Here is a 20,394-nt window from a genome sequence, read left to right as displayed (position 1 = left end):
TGTTGCATCTCCATGTCCTCATATCAGGGAGATCATATGATAGTTGTCTTTCTCCAGTTGACTTATTTCACTAAGCATGATACCCTCTAGTTCCATCCATGTTGTCGCAAATGGCAAGATTTCATTTCTTTTGATGGCTGCATAGTATTCCCATGTGTATATATACCACATCTTCTTTATCCATTCATCTGTTGATGGACATCTAGGTTCTTTCCATAGTTTGGCTATTGTAGACATTGCTGCTATAAACATTCGTGTGCACGTGCCCCTTCGGATCACTACGTTTGTATCTTTAGGGTAAATACAAAAGCAGTCCTGAGAGGAAAATATATAGTGGTACAAGCCTTTCTCAAAAAACAAGAAAGGTCTCAAGTACACAACCTCACCCTACACCTAAAGGAGCTGGAGAAAGAACAAGAAAGAAACCCTAAACCCAGCAGGAGAAGAGAAATCATAAAGATCAGAGCAGAAATCAATGAAATAGAAACCCAAAAAACAATAGAACAAATCAACAAAACTAGGAGCTGGTTCTTTGAAAGAATCAGTAAGATTGATAAACCCCTGGCCAGACTTATCAAAAAGAAAAGAGAAAGGACCCAAATAAATAAAATCATGAATGAAAGAGGAGAGATCACAACTAACACCAAGGAAATACAGACAATTATAAGAACATACTATGAGCAACTCTACGCCAACAAATTTGACAATCTGGAAGAAATGGATGCATTCCTAGAGACATAGAAACTACCACAACTGAACCAGGAAGAAATAGAAAACCTGAACAGGCCCATAACCAGTAAGGAGATTGAAACAGTCCTCAAAAATCTCCAAAGAAACAAAAGCCCAGGGCCAGACGGCTTCCCAGGGGAATTCTACCAAACATTTAAAGAAGAACTAATTCCTATTCTCCTGAAACTGTTCCAAAAAATAGAAATGGAAGGAAAACTTCCAAACTCATTTTATGAGGCCAGCATCACCTTGATCCCCAAACGAGACAAGGATCCCACCAAAAAAGAGAACTACAGACCAATATCCTTGATGAACACAGATGCAAAATGCACCTTCGTATTTTAACCTTACCTGGCTGTTGATCCGTTACCCCTCCCTTCCATTCTAGTCGTCATCCAGGGTGTGTGGCTTACTTAACCTCTTCTCAGAAGTTAAACCTTGGAATGTTTAGTAATAGCTCCCTGCTAAGTAACTCCCCGCGAGTTACACCCGCCAACTAGGAAAGAGGCAGGAGATGTACAAGGCCAGGAGACGGGGAGATTTTTGTAACCGTACATTCTGTCTGTTGCTCTGTGTGTGTGTGTACGCACGCGGGCAGGCTTGGCTTTCTTGTGCCTCCCAGCCTGCTGTCGAACTCACACACTCACGACTGGAGCTGTAGTTTAACTCTGGGCTCTTACTGAATTATTGCTGAGTAAAAGAGTAAATGGCCCAGAGAATCAAATGTAATTTCTGAACAGAAGTGGAAAGGCAACAGTAACTATTTGGCTGTTGAAATTGGCAGTGGGTATTCAGTGTCAGGGGAGAATCCCTACCAGAGTTCCTCTACTAGAGACTTCAACTCTTTCTGGGACACAGTTAGAATACGGATAAGGAAAGATTTAAGTAGTCATCCACAGTCCTGCGTTCCAGTACTGTTAACAGTGGTCCATTCCTTGCTTTGCTGTTCTTCCAGTTTTCTGAGTCATGCTAGGGTGAAAGGCCTATCACAGATGTGTGATAAAGAAATGAAACTGGGGGTGCCTGGGTGGCTCAGTGGATTAAGCCACTGCCTTCGGCTCAGGTCATGATCTCAGGGTCCTGGGATCGAGCCCCACATCAGGCTCTCTGCTCCGCGGGGAGCCTGCTTCCTCCTCTCTCTCTGCCTGCCTCTCTGCCTACTTGTGATCTCTCTCTCTGTCAAATAAATAAATAAAATCTAAAAAAAAAAAAAAAAGAAATGAAACTGGTTTTCACACGTAATATACGACAGACTGTTGGCAAAAGATCAAGATAGCGAGGAAGCTTATATTCTCTACTTGAATACCATGAACAACAAAACCTACGTGTAGGATCTAAGGAATGCTGTACTTGGTCAAATATGCTGGAGTCCTCTTCCTTCTGTCTGGGCCGTCTGAGTCAGCGTGAAGTTCATTGCACGAGGTCACACATACGGCATATACCCTCCCACACACACTCAGGCCAGAGGATGCTTGACGTTGAGTTATCTCCTGTGTAAGAAATTATCTCCGAAATTTAGCTGAAAGAATGAAAGAACACAAAGCCGGACTCAGCAATGTTAGGATGTTTCTTAACATCTGGAAGTTCTCTTAGTAATTCAGGAGTGGCCTAGCTGGGCATTTGTGCTCAGGGTCATTAGTGTGGTTGCAGCCAGGGCTGTAAGGAAGGCCTGCCAGGGAGCAGGAGGATCAAGGTCACCTTGAGGATGCTGTGACTCAGGTTTGCCTTCTGACTTCATGACGGTGACAGGTATTCAGCTACCTGCAGGCCTTTTGTGTTAGGAACTGCGTCATTCCACGTGGACTGTTCATAGGTTCTTTTCATCTCCCTTCCTTGACATTTTTTTTCTCACTTCGTTATATATCATTACTGATGGTTAACTTTTGGTAGGGCGGTATTGTAACTACACAAAATTCTGAAATGTAAGAATCCTGAAAAGGTTTTACTTTGATTGCTTCTTGCTCACTGAAGTCTTCAATTATTGATACTTTCACTCATGGTTTTAATTACTATACTGATAAAAGGTGCTTTATTGTGAAGTAAAATATGCCATCACTTAATTACATGGGGTGGCTTGTATAAAGTCATTTTGGGGTTTTCCAAAAATAATTCTGAGAGTTGACTTTCCTGTTTTTTCCTATATTCCAAATCATTTGGGAAATGGGGAGATGGTACATAACTTCCCATTTTGAGTGAAATACCATTTATAAATAACAAAAAAATAAAATTGTATTTCCCTTCCAGTTAATTTTGACTTTGCTGCCTCCCTCTGACCTGTTGAACCACACCTTTCTCTAGTTGTTAGAGTTGAGGCCATTCTTCTTTATTTACCTTGACCTCTAAACATCTTGGGGGCAGGAATTCTTGGGTAAAACAGAGGAGGCTCTATCAGAAAGGAATAGCAATAGGACCTAAAAGATGACGGGGCCCCTCCTCACCCAGCTCCCGGGCATTTTTCACACACTTCATCCTCCTGTCGTTTTCCATGTATGGACGCATTTTAACCTTATTTCACTTTTCCTTTCATTCCTTCTCTGTGACACATCTCTTAACTCCTTGGGTTACTTGTTATTTGATAATATCTTCCGCAGTAAGTAGATGTTTATTTCTGTGACAGTTTGACTATGTCAAGCCTTTTGCTCAGTTTTGGAGGAGGAGATAAGAGATTAGGATTCGGGCAACAGGCATATTAACGGAGAATGGGATTGTTTTCTTGCATAAATGTGAAAATAGAGAAATTAGCAAAGCATTTTTTGTAATTTTTTTCCTTTGAGCAGGGCAAGTTAACTTCAGTCAGTCTTGCCTCTTTTCCCATTGTGTTTTTTGTTGGTTGCATTTATGAAGTGTTCTCTGTCCTGTCTAGTGCATTTTGCTTTGGAACTTTGTTGTGAATGATTGTTGGGTTTCTTAGTAGTAGTAGATATTGAGGGCTACACTAGGGATTCATCTGCATACCTATATTGGGAACGCTTGGGAAATCCTGGTGGTTAAGCCCTCAAAAGTCTTGATTATCTATGGTTCCTACGCCTCTGGGAATCAAAGTGTGCATGTTGGTAGACAGTGGTTTTAGGACTAATCACTTGTGAGCAAAGCATTAAAGTCCAACGTAAACTCTTAAAAGAAACAGAAGAAACAAGGTGAAACTGTCATTATTGGTTCCTAGCTCTGATACCTTGGCTAAGTCACAAGTCACTTAAGCTCCCTAAGCCTCAGTTTCCTTACCTATAAAATGGGGACATTGTAAGGTGGTTTTAGAGATTAAATGAGATGAATGCTTAAAGCAGTTAGGATGGTGCCGGGCATGTATCAGATGCTGTGCCTCACTGGAGGAGGGACTGGTGGATGGAGACGGCAGAGAAAGGGGACATGGTCTAGCCACCTCGCTTACTTTTACACCAGCATGCTGAACTCATTCTCACTTTGGTCGCTGATGGAGCCCCTCCTCTCTGTCCTTCAGATCTCTGTGGCTGTGGGCCTCTTTCAGTGAGACCTCATCTAATTACCCACACTGTAGAGTGGCCGTTCTTCTCTGTCCCCTGTCCTGCTGCTGCTTCCTCACAACCGTATTACCCGCTGAAGGAGGGAACTTGGCTGTGCTCCCTGTTCTCTTCTCAGGGCACAGACCGTACTTGGCACGTAGTAGATGCTTGGTAAAATGTATTGAAGAAATCAGGCGCTGGCAAACTTGTTTGGTAGAGGGCCAGAGAGCAAATGTTGTAGGTTTTGTGGGCCATATGGTTTCTGTGGCGACTGCTCAACTCTGCTGTGGAAGGTGGAGTGTGGACAGTCTGTCAATGAAGCGTGGCAGTGGTCCAGTACAGTTTTATTTGGCGTGTGTGGGCTTTAGTTTGCGGATCCCTGAGATATCAATGAGTGGTAAACATCGGGAATGGACCTCGAGGGCTGTGGTGGTTTGATCTTGGTGAGAATGGGTCCTAGGCAGTAGGCAGTGACTGGAAGCATTAAGGGAATATATGACATTGAAAGATGAAACTCACAGCCCTGGTGGGGAGGCAGCCTGGTTCCGGGAGCAGGGATAGCAGCATATGGGTGGTGGTGGGGGTGGTATGTGTTTCGCTGACCAGACGAGTCCGGTGGGCATGGCCTTGTGAATGACCACTGTGCTTTCATGGGTGGTGAGCTGGCTTTTGTTAATCTTTAGATAAACACTTACGTGGAGGAATTCATTGGTTAAAATCCCCATGGAAGGAGAAGAAATTTAATTCACCATATAAAAGCCATAGATGTTCCTCCCCAAAGTTTATACGTGGTGGGTTTTCCACGTGTTCAGCATGCGGCTATCCCCATAGGCTTCTGTACCTAACTTTACAAATACATCTTAGCGCAAGAAGAGTTTACTTGAAAGAAGGTGTGTCTGCTTTGCAACTTCAGTGAGTTACACACGCGGGGATTCCCAGCTGCTTCTAACACAGATTTGCAAACACATCTTCACGGAAGAAGGTGTTACCCAAAATACACATTATACACCGTGTCGTTTCATTGAGGTAAGAATAGTTCTATTCCCACATGCATCTTCCCATCCATTTACACGCACATACCTGTCAGGGAAAGGAGAGGTTACTTGAGCGGCAGTTTGTACATAACCGTGTAGTTTCAGTGAGGTAAGCACACGGTTCTTCCCATATGCATCTCTCTACACCTATGTGTAGGAACTTTTAATGAAGGAAGGTGATACAAGAGCCACAGAGTTTTTGGGAGGAAGGACAGTCTCTCCCTGCGGAGTGGATTGCTCCATTCTCAGGTAGATGGCAGCTTGAACTTGAAAGCTGCCCTAACTTAGCATGTCCTTTATTCCAGCCTTTAGATCCACATGTCTTCAATGCAGAGTTCTTCTCCCTTTCACCTGTGAGTCTCCAGCAGGAAGGGAAAAATAAAGACTCGAGATGTGGGAACCAGGGTCGGTCAGACTGTGAAGTTGCTTCCTAGGTTCATCTGCCAAGTCCATTTCAGACATGGTCAGATAGCAGTGTGTGCATACTTTCCTAGGTAAGCCCTGGCTGGCACTTGCCAGGTGCTTCTTTGGATTTCTTGAGTTTTGGCTGGTTTTGTTTTTGCTCTTTGGTGGGAAGGGACACAGAATTGCTTCTTTTGATTGGCTAACATTGGCTGTATTTTAAATAACAGTCTTAGAATTACTGCTTCCAGGTGCCATTAAAAAAAAAAAAAAAGGCAACCTGATGAATCTTACACCTTTTTAGTTCTTGGTTGTTGCCTGGATCTTATTTATGGAACTCCACCCAATCCTTGGGGGTTGTTTTGAGAGCCCAAGGGAGTCTCAGAAGTAAATTATCTGCTGTTTGTTGTTGTTACCCTGTGGCTTTGGATGAATACCTCCTTTAGTAGAGTTGGGAACCTGTATCCAAAGGCAGAATCTTTGTTTGATTTCATCTGGTTGTTGGGAACATCTTGATCTGTTATTCACTGATGTAACCTGGAGAAGAGTTTTCTTCCTGGAAAGTAAGGTGGGAATCAGAGCAGAGGCGCCCCTCTTCTTTTTGTGAAGAGTAGGTAGAAACACGTCAGGAGGTTCCAGTGATGGTTGTTTGGCCGCTCTGAGTTTCAGAGGACGGTGTGACCAGGAATCATAGTATCCAAGAGATCAAGTTATTTCCGACCCAAGTGAACGGTAGAAGAGGAAGAAAAGTTAAGATAGATACATTTTCTGCAGAATATACCAAGCCTCTCCTTCCTGTGTCTCTTGTTGCATTGCCCACCCCTTCCCTTCTTCCTCTTATATGTCTTTCTGTGGCATTTTCTCTTTCCCATATTGGGAGCTTTAGTTCATGTCCCTCCTGGGGGGCTGGCAGGTTACACCTGGCCTGACTCTTGAGGACTGGGAGTTTAGGTGGTGGACAGTGTCTTTGGATTGAGCACTGAGAAGGTGTGAACTGGACTAAGGAAATCTGGGCTATTAGCCCATTACTTAAACTTGTAAAGCAAGTCCTAAGTCCAGCGTGTGGCTCCCAGCATAGGTAGGGCAGAGGTCCTTCAGTTGGTCAGGCCATAGGCAGGCAAGCAGCACTGAGAGCCAGCACCATGGAGGGATCTAGTCCCTGGCAGGCTGTGTTTCAGAGGTAATAGCCAGTCAAGGCAAAGCACTGGGCACAAGACAACCCCCAGACCTCATATCAGGAGAGCACGCATCAGGGAGAGCACACATCAGGGAGACTAGCATTTGAGAAGGAGAGACTCAGTCCAGGGAAACAGGGTAAACGTCAGGGCGGGGACCTAGTCAGATAGTAATCTGGGAGTAACAAAGAGCAACTGACTGAAGGTCTTGGCATGTATTAGTTTATAGTAACAGAATGTGTTTATTGATACTTAATACATTTTAAAAAATTTCTTGTGGTTGTTTGTTATTTGCTCCTTTTTCTAAGAGAGAAGACTGATCTTACGCTCTTTGTGGGACACAGCCCCTAGCAGAGGGGGAATGATGGGAGGATGGGGGCCTACAGGGGAGTAACTTCCCCAAAGCTCTTGTGACATCACTTAATGCCTGTTTCCAGCTTCCTCTCCCTTCCTTTCTCCCTCAGTCCTTTCTTTTTCTCTCTTTTCCCTCATGTTCCCGGGTTATTTTTTTTCCCTCTTGAAGAAGAAATAAAGCTGGTAAAAATAGTTAGCATGACCCTTACCATCCCGTCATCCTCTGAGCCTCATTTGAGTTCCCCACTATTTGCCAGTTTCTCAGTGACAGTTGTTCTTGTCCTTCTAAATGATTTCCATTTCACCAGATGAGACCTGATGATTTCTGAGGACTCATGCCTCAGGATTCTTAGGAATACTTTTCTTAAGAATGTGTATTTTGCCTCTTGGGTCAGAGTTGGGTTTGCTACTGCTATCTGTGTAGACTCTCTCAAACATCCCGTTTTCCCTCTTAATGTAAAAACATGAAATGAATATTCATTCATATGTTTGTTCAGCTAAAGAGCTTAAACATTATTCTACAAAGAGAGCATATTTTGAAGTTTTTTTCTCAAACTTATATAAAGTTTATTTTTAGCTTGAATAGATGTTATTTAAAATGAAGTTCTAGTTCTTGATGATTTTTTAAAAAAATGGTTCTGACAAAATGAACTAGGGTAAGATAAGGAAAGGGGAAGAGAAGAAACATTCAAGTATTACCTCTTGCTAGGAACTTTATATAATAATCAATTAATTTAATCCACAGAAATCCTGTGAGGGAAATAGAATTATCCTTATTTTATAGATGAAATGATCATCAAGTCCCTTTTCTATGGCCAAGTGGCTGAGTGTTTTCCTGGCTGTGGGCTTGCCTCAAACCAGTGTCATCTTCCTCTCCTCAGTTTTCTGGTCCTCTCAGGAAATGGGAAGTGATGCTCCGAACTACTCCTAGAGCACCTAGCCCCTGGTGAGCAGTTGATGCCTCAAGAAGGATAGGTGATGAGGCTCAGAAAAGCTCCAGTCATGATGTGGTGTGGATGGTGGGGAAAATTCAGCTCTGTATCTCCTAAGCCTTAGGACATGGTGGTTGAGTTGGAAAAGTGTGCCAGTCCAAACACATAGTGAGCAAGTGTTTACACATCGCTCTGTGCTCCTGGACTGGCTTCTAAGTATCTGAGGAGACCATAGTCTATGCAAGTACATACAAGTCCCCCTCTCCTCACTGCATTTCGGGCAGAGTAATACCAGCATTTTCAACCAACATGGACAAGAAATTGATTAGGTACCACACCATAGCTGTGCTCAAAGCCACTCTAGCCCCTCATACATACCTCATTCCATCCTTGCATCTGTCATGTTTTATGGTTGGGTTTTTGTGTCTGTCTGCTGCACTTGGGTAAAGGTCTCCTGAGGAAGGTGACTCTATCCATTCTGTTCTTGGTTTTTCAGCCCTTTGCACAGTGCCCAGCCCATAGTAGACATTTGGCTAAAAAAATATTTAAAACAACCCTGAGTTAATAGAGCATGTATGAATAAAAGCCCCTAGAAAACCCTACAAGTCACTTATAACAGAATGGGGAATATATGTCAGGTGGCAGGAAGCGAAGTCAGTAAGAGAGCAGCACGGTGTGAGAGGTAATGGATGGTAGGTCTGAAAGTTTGGGTTCTGGCCTATATTCATGCACTAGTTACCTTTTTAAACCTGGGCAGTTGACTTGTCTGCGCCTCGGTCTTCCAAAAAGTGGGAAATTAGACTAGAGGTGATTTTTAGGTCCTTTTTAGGTCTGCTGCTCATATTTTGTGATTCTGTAACTCTGGCTTCAGGATTCAGGATTTCAGCCGTAGAAGCCCTAGAAACCACTTGTATAGATTGCCAGCTAGGCTCGAACTGGAGCATTCAGACTGGTTGACATCAAACTCTAAGGTTGTTCTCCTCTAGGGAGTCGTCTTGTACCAGAGACAGAAGAGAAAATTCAAGGGAACTTTTGGGAGTTTGCTGTGTTTCACCACTGTGAGCTCCTCTCTCGGGGCTCTCTAGGAGACCTTTGGGAACAGTGGAACAAACAGGGGCTTTGGGGAAGCAATCTTGGGCTTCATTCCTTTTGTACTGCCTAAGCAGCAGATCAGTCTGGAGGAGCTAATTTTGCTGAATATAGGTCCTTATTGGTAAAATGGGAATAATAACACTACCTACTTGGGGGGCTCCTCCCTCTGCCTGAAGGGAAAGTTGTGTGGAGTGGTGAGCATGTCCCCCTCTGACTTGAAATGGAGAATAGATGTGCTCAGAGGACTGACTGTATTCTCTTCCTGCTTTGTTTTTTTTTTTAATATAATATTTATTTATTTGACAGACAGAGATCACAAGTAGTCAGAGAGGCAGGCAGAGAGAGAGGGGGAAGCAGGCTCCCTGCTGAGCAGAGAGCCCGATGTGGGACTCGATCCCAGGACCCTGAGATCATGACCTGAGCCGAAGGCAGCAGCTTAACCCACTGAGCCACCCAGGCGCCCCTCTTCCTGCTTTGTTAAGTGTGGTCTGGGAATTGAGTTAGATCACTGATGGAGATGCGATGGTACCAGGGGAATTTAATGACTTCAGATAAGTAAATAATTGCAGACATGGATCAAATCCCTATAGAAAGGTCAGAAAAAGATCAAGAATATTAAAGTGACAGGAAAACAGGTGATGCATATGTGAAGTCGAATCAGCATATTCCCGGTGCTGTCCCCAATGTCATGGTTCTCAACGAAACTGAAAATCCCTATGTTTTTTTTTAAAAAAAAAAAAAACTAGCATAATATTAGCTTTTCTTTTCTTTCTTTTTCTTTTTTTATCTGTAGACTATTGAACTTACTGCTTAATGTAAACATCACAGTTAAATGCCTGCTGTGTGGAGCTCTCTTCTTGGGATCGTGATAATATTGTTTGCTGGTGGGGCGTGTGTGTGTTGTGTGTGTGTGTGTTTAGAGCCATTCATAAGCAAAGGAATTGACTTTCTTGAAGTTGAGTTGACAGACAAAAGTGAGATAGTGGTATCAAAGTACTAATTTACATATTTCTCTCAGAAGGGAAGAAAGAAAATCAATTCTCATAAGGAATGAAACCAGTGGTGCAGCTCTGTTTAGGTGAAAGCCATTGTAGTTTGATCTAATAAATGTATTTTAGGATGTTTCTGAAACACTTTTCATTTTGCTAATTGAAGTTCGTGATTCAAAGAATTAATTAAAAACCGAAGATGGAATATGATCCTGGTATCTGGTACATCTCTCAGCTTAAATACATTTGATTGATGTATTATTTTTCAAAACATGATGTTCATTGGAGAAACTGAATTGCAATAAACAGCTAAGTAGGTTGGGTAAATTAATGTGGCTCTGGAAATTATTTGCTTAACAGACTCGTTGACGTGATCAGTTTTTGCTAAGATTCCATCTGTGCTCTCCCTCTGTCCCTTTTCTTGTTCTTAGAAGGTTTTAAGATGACCTGAAATAACACATAACTCAGCAAGATGAATAACTTAAAAATAGGTGAAGATACACAAATGAAAAGTGAGTACAGAATAGCATTTGTTACAAGTGACATGATGGACATTTTATGCTGGGTAATTCTTTCTGGTTGGGGCTTTTCTGTGCCTTGTCCTGTGTTTAGTAGCATCTGTGGTCTCTAGCCAGTAGATACCTGCAGCATCCTCTGCTCCCTTTAAATTGTGAAAACAAAAAATGACTCCAGACATTGCCAAATGTCCCCTCGGTAGCAAAATTACCATGACCTGAGAACCAGGCTGTAGAGGGTATTGTAGTTAGTCTAGCCTACCATAACACTGTACCATAGGCTGGGTGACTTAGAAACAACCATTCATTTCTTGGAGTTCTGGAGGACGGTAAGTTCAAATGCATGCTGCTGTCAGATTCACTGTCTGGGGAGGGCTTAGCTTCCTGGTTCATAGAAGTCGTAGCTGTGTCTTCACACGACAGAGGGAGCAAGAGAACTCTGTGAGGTATTTTTTATAAGGTGCTAATCCCATTCAGGGGGATTCCACTTTCATGACCTGATCACTTCCCAAAGGCCCTCCCTGCAAATACTGTCTCCCTGGGGGCTAGTGTTCAACATAAGAATCTGGGGGCGGAGGACACAAGCATTCAGTCTCCAGCTCAGGGAAGGCGAAATCCAGTGTGAGGTTGGTGCCACAGGCAGACCTGGGACGTCTCAGTGAAGATGGGACTGGCCGCACTTGGTGGCAGTGGGCCGTGCAGACATGCCCCGTGATTTCTGGTGGTTGAACAGGAGTTCTGTGTTTTGTGGGGTTCCCAGGGTAAAATCAAGACCATCGCCCAGCAGAAACATGCCTGATTGTACTCCGGAGAATGGACAGCATTTTCTCTAGGTTTCTCTCTCCCCAACTAGAACGAAGCTTCTGGTGGGTGGGGATTTTTGTCTCCTTTTGTTCCCAGTGGCGTACCTTGACAAGGAAGATACTATGTAATGGAAGTTCCTCCTTGTTTGTCCAACAGCATGGCTGGATTCACATGGTTGTTTCTTATAGTATCCTTAAATGGAAGCATGCATTCTGGGTGGCATAATCCAAAGGGAATGTCAGCAAAGTCAATTAAATGAGCCCTTACAGTAAATCTGGTAAGCCAAGATTATAGCCCTGTCAGTGTCTGACTCAGTCTCTGTAGTTAGAATTTAGGATGCCGGAGAAAGGGAGGTTGCATATTCTTCATGCAATGGTGAGCATGTTAAATGTTTTTTTCTCTTCTGGAGTAGTGTAGAATTAGGGGGAAGAATGGGAAGAATGCCTGAGAGATGCCACTCAGAAGGGTCAGGTGGAGAGGCATATGCTTTGCCAGTCAACAGGCTAAGGGAACGTGAGCTCAGCTCTAGTGACAATTACCACCAATATTATTAGTTAGTGAGTGCTCACATGTGCCAAGCCCTTTTCATGCATCGTCCACCCATATCCTCCCTACCTCTGAGGCCCGTCCTTCAGAGAGGAGTCAAGTAGCTTGGCCAAGGCATGACCCTGTGATACTGCACCTAACAGTTCACATTTGGGCGAGGCTCCTTACTTCCATATAGCTCAGCCTCCTGCAAGTTGAACCCCCTATAGCATGAAAGTAACAGCCGGAAATAATTGTAAAACAGTTCAAGCCAAGTTCTTCTTTGAGCCATAAAGAAAAATAAGACAACTCAGTAAAATTGTAATCCGTTTAATTTCCTTCCAAGCCATTTGTGATGAAGTACCCATGCAGAGACGTTTGTGAATGGGGTGACTTCCTATATGACAATTTTAATAACCACCCCGGCGAACGTTTAATGTGCACTTTCTATGTTCTCTGCATTGTTCTAAGTGTATATATGAATTCGTGTAATATCCACAATAACCTCAGGATATAGGTAGTAGTATTACTAACATTTTGTGGATGAGGAAATGGGCATAGAAATAGTTAATTGTCTTAATTAGTTAGAAAGTGTTGGCGTTTCTAACCACCACGAAATTAGTAGGAATGCAGTAATGACTGTCTTAACGATGGAACTCTAGTCTACCAAATTTTAAAATGTTGTTTATAGGTTTTGGTTTAAAAGTAAATAAAATCCTGTTTCGAAATAAAGTCGTTTCAGGTTGCTCATTGGATTCCTTATTGTACAGAGGCAGTAGAGCACACTTAATTAAGATTATGGGCATAGACTGTGCAATTTTTTAATTATTCATTTTCATACCTTTGGTGTTTTAGAGTATTCAATATCAAGAAACAGAATAACTGAACGTTGTCTTCATAACCCCATGGTACTAGTCAGTCTCTTTCTCTTTTTTCTTTTTTTAGCATAAAGACTTTACTGGTGAGCCTCATTGTGTATGCAGGTGACATTGATGATCCTGGTGAACTAATGAACTTTGGCCTTAGGGCATATGCATTCTGGATGGGTCTTTAAAATGCATGTGCCACATCTTGGGAATGAGCGAGGAATTACAGAAAGGAGAAAGGAGTATAGGGAAAGACATGGATTGATAGACACAATTGAATATGCTAGTTAGGATCTAGTTAAGGGGTCGAATAATTCATTATTTAGGAATCACCTTCAGAGATAGCAGTGTTAAAAAATTAGCATGTTAGTTTGTATATAGGAAAGATTCTTTAAAAAGATGGCATTTGCTATAACCTCAGGGTCTTTTTCATACACGAAACATTCAATTTTGTCAAAATGCTCAAGACTCAATTGAGCATTTTCACCTTGAGTAACATTTAATATAATTTTGTTCAGCCTTTTCCAGCAATAAAAACCCTTAATTGCATGTGTTCTTTCTTTTGCTTTTGTATTTTAAACCAAATACTAGAGATTGCCATTCGTTTGTTCTTTCAACCAATATTAACATGGTGCCTTTTATGTAGAGTGGTGGACAAATGGAACAGACTAGTGTGTAATTTCATGCAACTTAGGATCTAGTGGAAGAAGGACAATAAACTGGGGGCGCCTGGGTGGCTCAGTGGGCTAAAGCCTCTGCCTTTGGCTCAGGTCATGATCTCAGGGTCCTGGGATTGAGCCACACATCGAGCTCTCTGCTCAGCAGGGAGCCTGCTTCCTCCTCCTCTGTCTGCCTGCCTCTCTGCCTACTTGTGATCTATTTCTGTCAAATAAATAAAATCTTAAAAAAAAAAGGACAATAAACTGATATAAAAGATCTAACAGGGGGTGATAGATACTAGGAAGAAAAGTAAGGAAGGGAATGAAGTGGTAGGCATGCTGTTTACACAAGGCTGTGGGAGAGAGCCCCCTGGAAGAGTAATGTTTGAATAGGGACCAGAAGGATGGAGAGGGGCTGATGGGAGAGGGGATCGTGGGAGCTAATACTGGAGTGAGTTCCTGACAGAGGCTGTGGTCAGGGCTATTGTGCTGGGTGATAAAATGCCCAGGGCACCAGAGGTCCAGCAACACACCAAGGTAGATTGACCGGAGTCATAGTAGCTGGGATCAGAGACTTGTGGGTAGAGGTGGTAGGACCTGTAGGGCATTGCCATGATTCTGGGTTTTGTTCTGGCTGAAGGGAAGCTGTGCGGGACTCCAGCAGAGGTTGTGGACCATCTGGCTTGTGCTTTAGAAGGGTCCCTGACTGCTGTGCTTAGGCAGGAGCGGCAGCAGGGAGATCTGGACAGCAGGGGTAAGAGCAGTAACAGAAGAAGTGGGGAAGTGATTGGATTCAAGATATATGTATTTTGGAGGTTGACTGAGAGCATTTGCTGACTGAATAGGGGTGAAAACAGAAGTTCCGAATAAACTGTAAGGTTTGTGACTTGAGTAGCTAGAGAAGGGAGTTGCAGTTGACTGAAAATGGAAAATGAACATACCTTTATGTTCACACAATCATTGCTATTATTTAGAAGCTATAGACTGGAGAACTCATGGGCTCGTGCATGAACGTGTCTAGAAGGGTAGTTCTGGGAAAATAGTTCAAAAGGTGCAAGTTGAATGTTAATTGAAAGTTAGGAAGTGCCCTTTTAAAAGGAGATGATACTATTCCTGGGGGATATAGCCATGGAAGAAGAACCCCCGTGGAGATAGTGGGGGTGGGGTAAGAGGAGACATCAAAGTAAGGTGGCGACTGCTCAGGGATGTGCCTTTACCTGTGCTTTTCGCCGCTGGACGAAATCACGGTGCGTTCGTGGTGGGTTCTTGCTTTCCTCAGCACGATCGCTGTAAAACGACCCACAGAGGATGGATGTGATAAAGAAAGAAAACGCAGACGTGGAATTCTGCTGACTAGCTTTTCTGTAGGACTGAGAATTTTGGAAACATTGGCCCCAATACCTTAGACTTGAAGCAGTTGTATAATAGTGTGTGTACACCTCTTGTTCTCTAAGATGCTTCCGTGTTTGGTGTGATAAACAGCTCCAGCTGTTTCCACGTAATTGGTGGAACACTTCCTCCGTGTCAGTCTGACATCAAAATTTTGTGGCTCTTGGAACTACAGGAGGTTAAGAAAACTGACCTAGGAAACTGGGAGCAAATGGAGTCCACCACGAATTGGTATTTGCTATTGGTGAATGAAGTGAGGATGCATTTCTGGAAAATGTGTGTTGATCAGGGCCACTCTGTGGCTGGCAGCGGGCGAGGTAAGCATGTGACAAGGCAGTAGGGCTGGCCCTCTAGCAGTCCATGATCTGCTTGGTGAGGAGAATTTGAAGTGTGTGAAGCAAGCATGCCAAGTTCAGGCTTAGATGCCCTTACACATCACTGGAAGTTTCAGGACAAGCTTTGTCATTGGTTGAACTGCCTGTATTATGCAGACCTCAGGAGTTTGGAAAAGTTAGCAAACATTAAACCGGAATCATTTAAAGGGCAGCATCCAAAGTGATAGGTTTGATGTCTACCATAAGCTCTAGGGTGTGCTGAAATGTTTGTAAATGGAGCATGAGTGTTTGAATCAGGACAAAAAATGAAAAGTAAATTGCAGGGCTGCAGTGGGCCATTTTGAGAAGCTTTGACTAATTGTAGAAAGAAAAGTAGAGGCACTGACAACCCAGCAAATTTGGAAAAATGATCTATTTAGAGAGAGCCCTGTTGGGCCTGTGATTTGATGTGAAGAAGGAAATGGGATCCTGGAACATGGCCCTATGCTTACAGGTTTTTCTCCTTGTATTTTGTTTGAAACATTTACAGCCCTCACAGTTCACTGACTCCATTTTCCCAGATTTAAAATAATACTCTCCCCTCTTGGGGTTATGATTCTGATTAAAAATGCTGACTTACGGACTAAGAGCTTGTGCCTCTCTATGTGATGAAACGGATTTTCTTTTTTTGTTTTCTTACACTTTATCCTTGATTTCCTTCTTCCTCAGCATTCATTTTGTCTTAGAGGGCTTCGTTGGAAATAGGTAAGGAAATCACATCATTCTTATTTAGGAATTATCTTTCCTCTGCTTATTTTTCCACCCTCTGTTAATTGGTGATATAACAGTCCTCCCCAGAGAGAGTAATTATAATTCTGCAAGCTGAAAAATTTAACTTCAGGTGAAAAATAAGTAGCAGAAATTGATGAACCTTAAACAATAAATATTTGTATTTGACGCAGATGCCACTAGTAATTAGGAGGAGATAACTAAGCGGAATAGAGTTGAAGTCACTCAGATACTCTGAGGGGTTCTTGGCGCATTTAGAGGACCCAGTAGCCAGCTAATAAGGAATGTTTTGTTGAATGTCTGTGGCACATTGCCACCTTGTGGATGCAATTTTTCCTTTTAATGCAAAAGAGCAAATTTCTACCAGTACGTCTATATGATATCATTTTATTTTACCCTTTCCCTACTATTTATAATTTAAGTTGATAACATAAGATTTGAGACATCTTAAAAGGTTACAAATAATACAGGGTAGGAGAATTGAAGAGAATGTCCTTGTTCTTAACAAAGGCATGCTGACGTTTTGAGAGGGGAAGGTCCATGAGGTCTGCAAGGAAGTCTCTAATGTTTGGGATGGTGGAAAAAGAGAGAGCAAAAGCAGTATGGCAAAAGGTTAACTATTCACTAGGGGTCATGGGCATAAGGGCACTCGTTGTACTGTCCTTAAAACTTTTTTGTCATTACAAATTTTATTCTGAAATTTTTCAAGTTAGAAAAAAGAATCGGAAAGAGGGGTGCCTGGCTGCCTCATTCGGTAGAGCACATGACTCTTGATGTCAGGGCTGTGAATTTGAGCCCCACGTTGGGTATGGACCCTACTTTAAAATAAAAAATATTTTTAAAATTGGCAGGGAAAACGAAAACAAAACAAAACCCAAAACCCAAAACCAACTGGGGTAAGGGCTTAAAATGGAGCCAAGAAGAAAGCAAAATAACCTCTACGTTGTGTAATGATCGGACTACACTTGAACCACTGATTGCATCTTTCAGTAGCTGATGGGTCACTGACCAGGGTTCCCTTGCTCCAATTTGGTGTCCATAAGGTTTAAGGCCAAGGTGTCTAAAATTAGATACAATTCCTTCTTGGAGGTCCTCCTAAGTAGGACACGGTTGTAATGAACAGCGGACTCAACAGATAGCTTCCAAGAGAGCAATCTGGTATCCCTTTTCCCTACTGATCTGGCTTGGATACACTGCAAGGTTTTTGGGGACCTCTCACAAGAATACTGACAATGAAATACAGTAAATAACTGATGGACAATGGAGTTGGGGTGGTACCTACTGACAAGTGCCTGAAATCCAGCTGTTCCTGGTTACTAATGAATGCAGTGAGCTTGGGGGAGAGTTGACATCTTGTAATAGCTGAGCCAGTGAGGTCTGTTCCACATCAGTGAGCTTGGGAGGAGTTATCCACAGGCAGGGTTAAATTTCTTTTTGTGCGGTGGTTTTGAATATGCTTCAGTACAAAGACAAGTGAATGATTTTGCCCCTAAATTTCACTTTCCTATAAAATATATCCTTGATAGTCCTAATCTGAAAAAATGCTGACAGGTATAACCAGATATCCTTCTCTCTGCCCAGGAAGACAAAACAAAACAAGACTCAATGAAGCATCCTTAGAAATGCCCACATTTGAGCAGTGCTACTGAAGTCTTGTCTGAATTTAAATTTCTACAAGGTGTTTTTTTTCTGTGGCATGTGGAATTTCCAAGAATACCTTTTGTAATTCTTTCTTGTTCTTAATAACTGTCTGGAGACAGATACATGCATGTGAACGTTTTTGTCCTTAATAACCATCTAAACTCATATATATGTGTCTGTACTTCGAAGGTAAACATTTTAGAAAATATGGCCCTATTCAAATATGAAAGGTTTTTGTAGAAAAGGAAGACAGATCTTGAAATAAGGGATTCTTTTGTAGAAAGCTGTTGCTTGAAGTGGTTTTAGTTTCTCTGATTCTTAGGACAGGTTTTCTTTTAAAAAGTGATCAAGTGATAGAGGGATGTATTGATTTGCATTCAGGGCCGTGGTGCTTAGAAATTGCCCTTCCCTGCACATATTTGTGAGCTCCAGAAGCTTGTGGATTTTCTTTTGTGAACAACTAAAGCAGTTATCTATTGATTCTCTATAGAACAATATTATTCATTTTTTTAGAGGAATCATTGCCCATGGAAAGACATATATTTGACCCAGTGACTCAGGACACGTGCAAAAATAGCTTTATCAGACATTTCATGAAACAGTACCTTTCTTTCCTTCATTAGACTCTAGCAACTTCTACTGTATTAAAATAAAAATACTGCTTAGATCTGCTAAACTTGATTTCATGACCCACTAGTTTGTTGTGACCCACAGCTTAAAAATCATTGCTATTGAGATTTTGCAGTAAGCCAGAATGTTTTTCAGATATAGGACACAACAGTGAAACCCTGAATTGCCGAAAGTAACCAGATGGGCAGCAGGCTTGGGTGGGAGGGACTTAGAGAAGGCTAAGAAAAGAGGAGCCTGGGACCGATTGGTGTTGCATGCTGGGTGTCTTGAGAGTAATCCTCAGTGAGTGACGCCCTTTCTTTCTCTCCGCAGCTTGACCACATACTCTCCCCGCCACCCATGCCATTTCGGAAATGCAGCAACCCAGATGTGAATTCTGGCCCTGCAAAGTCATTGAAGTTTAAAAGACAGCTGAGCGAGGATGGTCGAGAGCTGCGGCGGGGCAGCCTGGGAGGGGCTCTGACAGGTGAGTCCTGAGGAACGGATGTGGCAGAGGAGGACCCACAAGCAGGGGCTGACAGGTGCCCGGTCCCATGTGTGAAAACCCACCCGCCCCTCTACACACTGTTTGGTAAAAGCTGATCCAATCCAGACAGCAGTAAAATTGAGGATTTTACAAATGAAGTTTCTTATTGAAATAAAATTTACATACAATAAAATGGACTCATTTTAAGTGTCCAAGTGTATGGATTTTGACAAACGTATGCTGTCACATAGCCACCCCTACAGTCCAGATACAGAATGGTTCCTTGGCCCCGATTGCGTCATTCTTACCCCCAATCCTCCTTTCTTGGCCCCAGGCAACCAGAGATCTGCTTTTCGTCACTGCAGCTTAGCTTCATCTTAAAAATTTAACGTGAATGGGGAGCACCTGGGTGGCCCAGTCAGTTGGGGGGTTGCCTTTGGCTCAAGTTGTGGTCCCGGGGTCCTGGGGTCGAGCCCTGCATCGGGCTCCCTGCTTGGCAGAGAGCCTGCTTCTCCCTTTCCCTCTGCCTGCCGCTCGGCCTGCTTGTGCTCTCTCTCTCTCTCTCTCTCTGTCAAATAAAGAAAAGCTTAAGAAAAAAAAAACAAACTGATATGAATGGAGTCAAACAGTACATGTTCTTTGTGTCTGGCGTCTCTCACTCAGTATGTTTTTAAGATTCATCTATGTTGGTGCATGTATCTGTAGTGTATATTGAACTTCATAAGAAACTGCCAAACTGTTTCCAAAATTGTACTGTCTTTACATTCCCACCAGCAACAGATGAGCAATCTAATTGCTCTGCATCGTTGCCAACTTGTGGTATTGCCAGCCTTTTTAATTTTAGCCATTTTAATGGGTAGACAGTCCTGTCACACTGTGGATTTAATTTGTATTTTCTTGACGACTAAATGATGTTGAACGTCTTTTCATGTGCCTGTTAGATGTTCACTTATCTTCTGTGAAGCATCTCTTCAAAGCTCTCATCCTTTTTTTCCTTTCATGCACTTTTTCATCATGTTGTAAAAAATTAAACTTTTCAGATACAGAGAACTCACAAATCACTTGTATTGACTTGAAAGGTAGCCAACTTAAGGTAATTTTTAAGCATTTTTAATAACTCACCATATAAATTTTCATGTTATTAGACTTTAAGTCACTGAAGGTTAAATTTCTATTTCATTTTGAGTGCTTTTTCCTCTAAATATAAATAACCTTGCAGAAAATGTTTTTTAAACCCCAAAGCAAAGTTTTCTCAGTATGTGATGGTCTTCTCTGCCTGTTCTTCAGTGGTCTGTAAATAAGTTGAGTTATTTACATTTTTTTGGAGAATTGTGGATTTTGACTTTCTGGAGACGAAATTCTGGGAACAAAAATGATTCTGACATTAGGCTCAGTAGAATCTAGAACATTTGACCCATTGTGGCATACTGCTGGAATGCAAGGTGAAACTGACCTCAGACCAAAGGGAAGAAAATCATCAAAAAAACAAACAAACAACAAAAAACAAAACAAAACTGCTGTACTTCACTAAATTTAAGTAAATGTTCATGACTGAGTTTTATTGATGTTCTTTTAATGCTTGTTGGGCAGTTTTTCTTTGCTTTTCATTT

The 20,394-nt window shown here is 42.3% G+C and overlaps 1 protein-coding gene across 7 annotated transcripts in view; it reads left to right on the top strand.

Annotated features, from left to right (window-relative positions):
* MAST4 (microtubule associated serine/threonine kinase family member 4) overlaps positions 1-20,394 on the top strand; it is a 558,512-nt gene that overhangs the window by 125,630 nt on the left and 412,488 nt on the right. For all 7 annotated transcript variants that reach the window (XM_045999072.1, XM_045999069.1, XM_045999068.1 and 4 more), the window contains exon 2: positions 18,631-18,784. In XM_045999072.1, coding sequence (XP_045855028.1) covers positions 18,631-18,784 — 154 coding nt within the window. The remainder of the gene's footprint in view (positions 1-18,630; positions 18,785-20,394) is intronic.

The sequence above is a fragment of the Meles meles genome, chromosome 3 (assembly GCF_922984935.1).
Source record: "Meles meles chromosome 3, mMelMel3.1 paternal haplotype, whole genome shotgun sequence".
Lineage (NCBI taxonomy): Eukaryota > Metazoa > Chordata > Mammalia > Carnivora > Mustelidae > Meles > Meles meles.
Note: the sequence above shows the minus strand (reverse complement) of the source record. Positions and strands in the feature narration are given on the sequence as shown.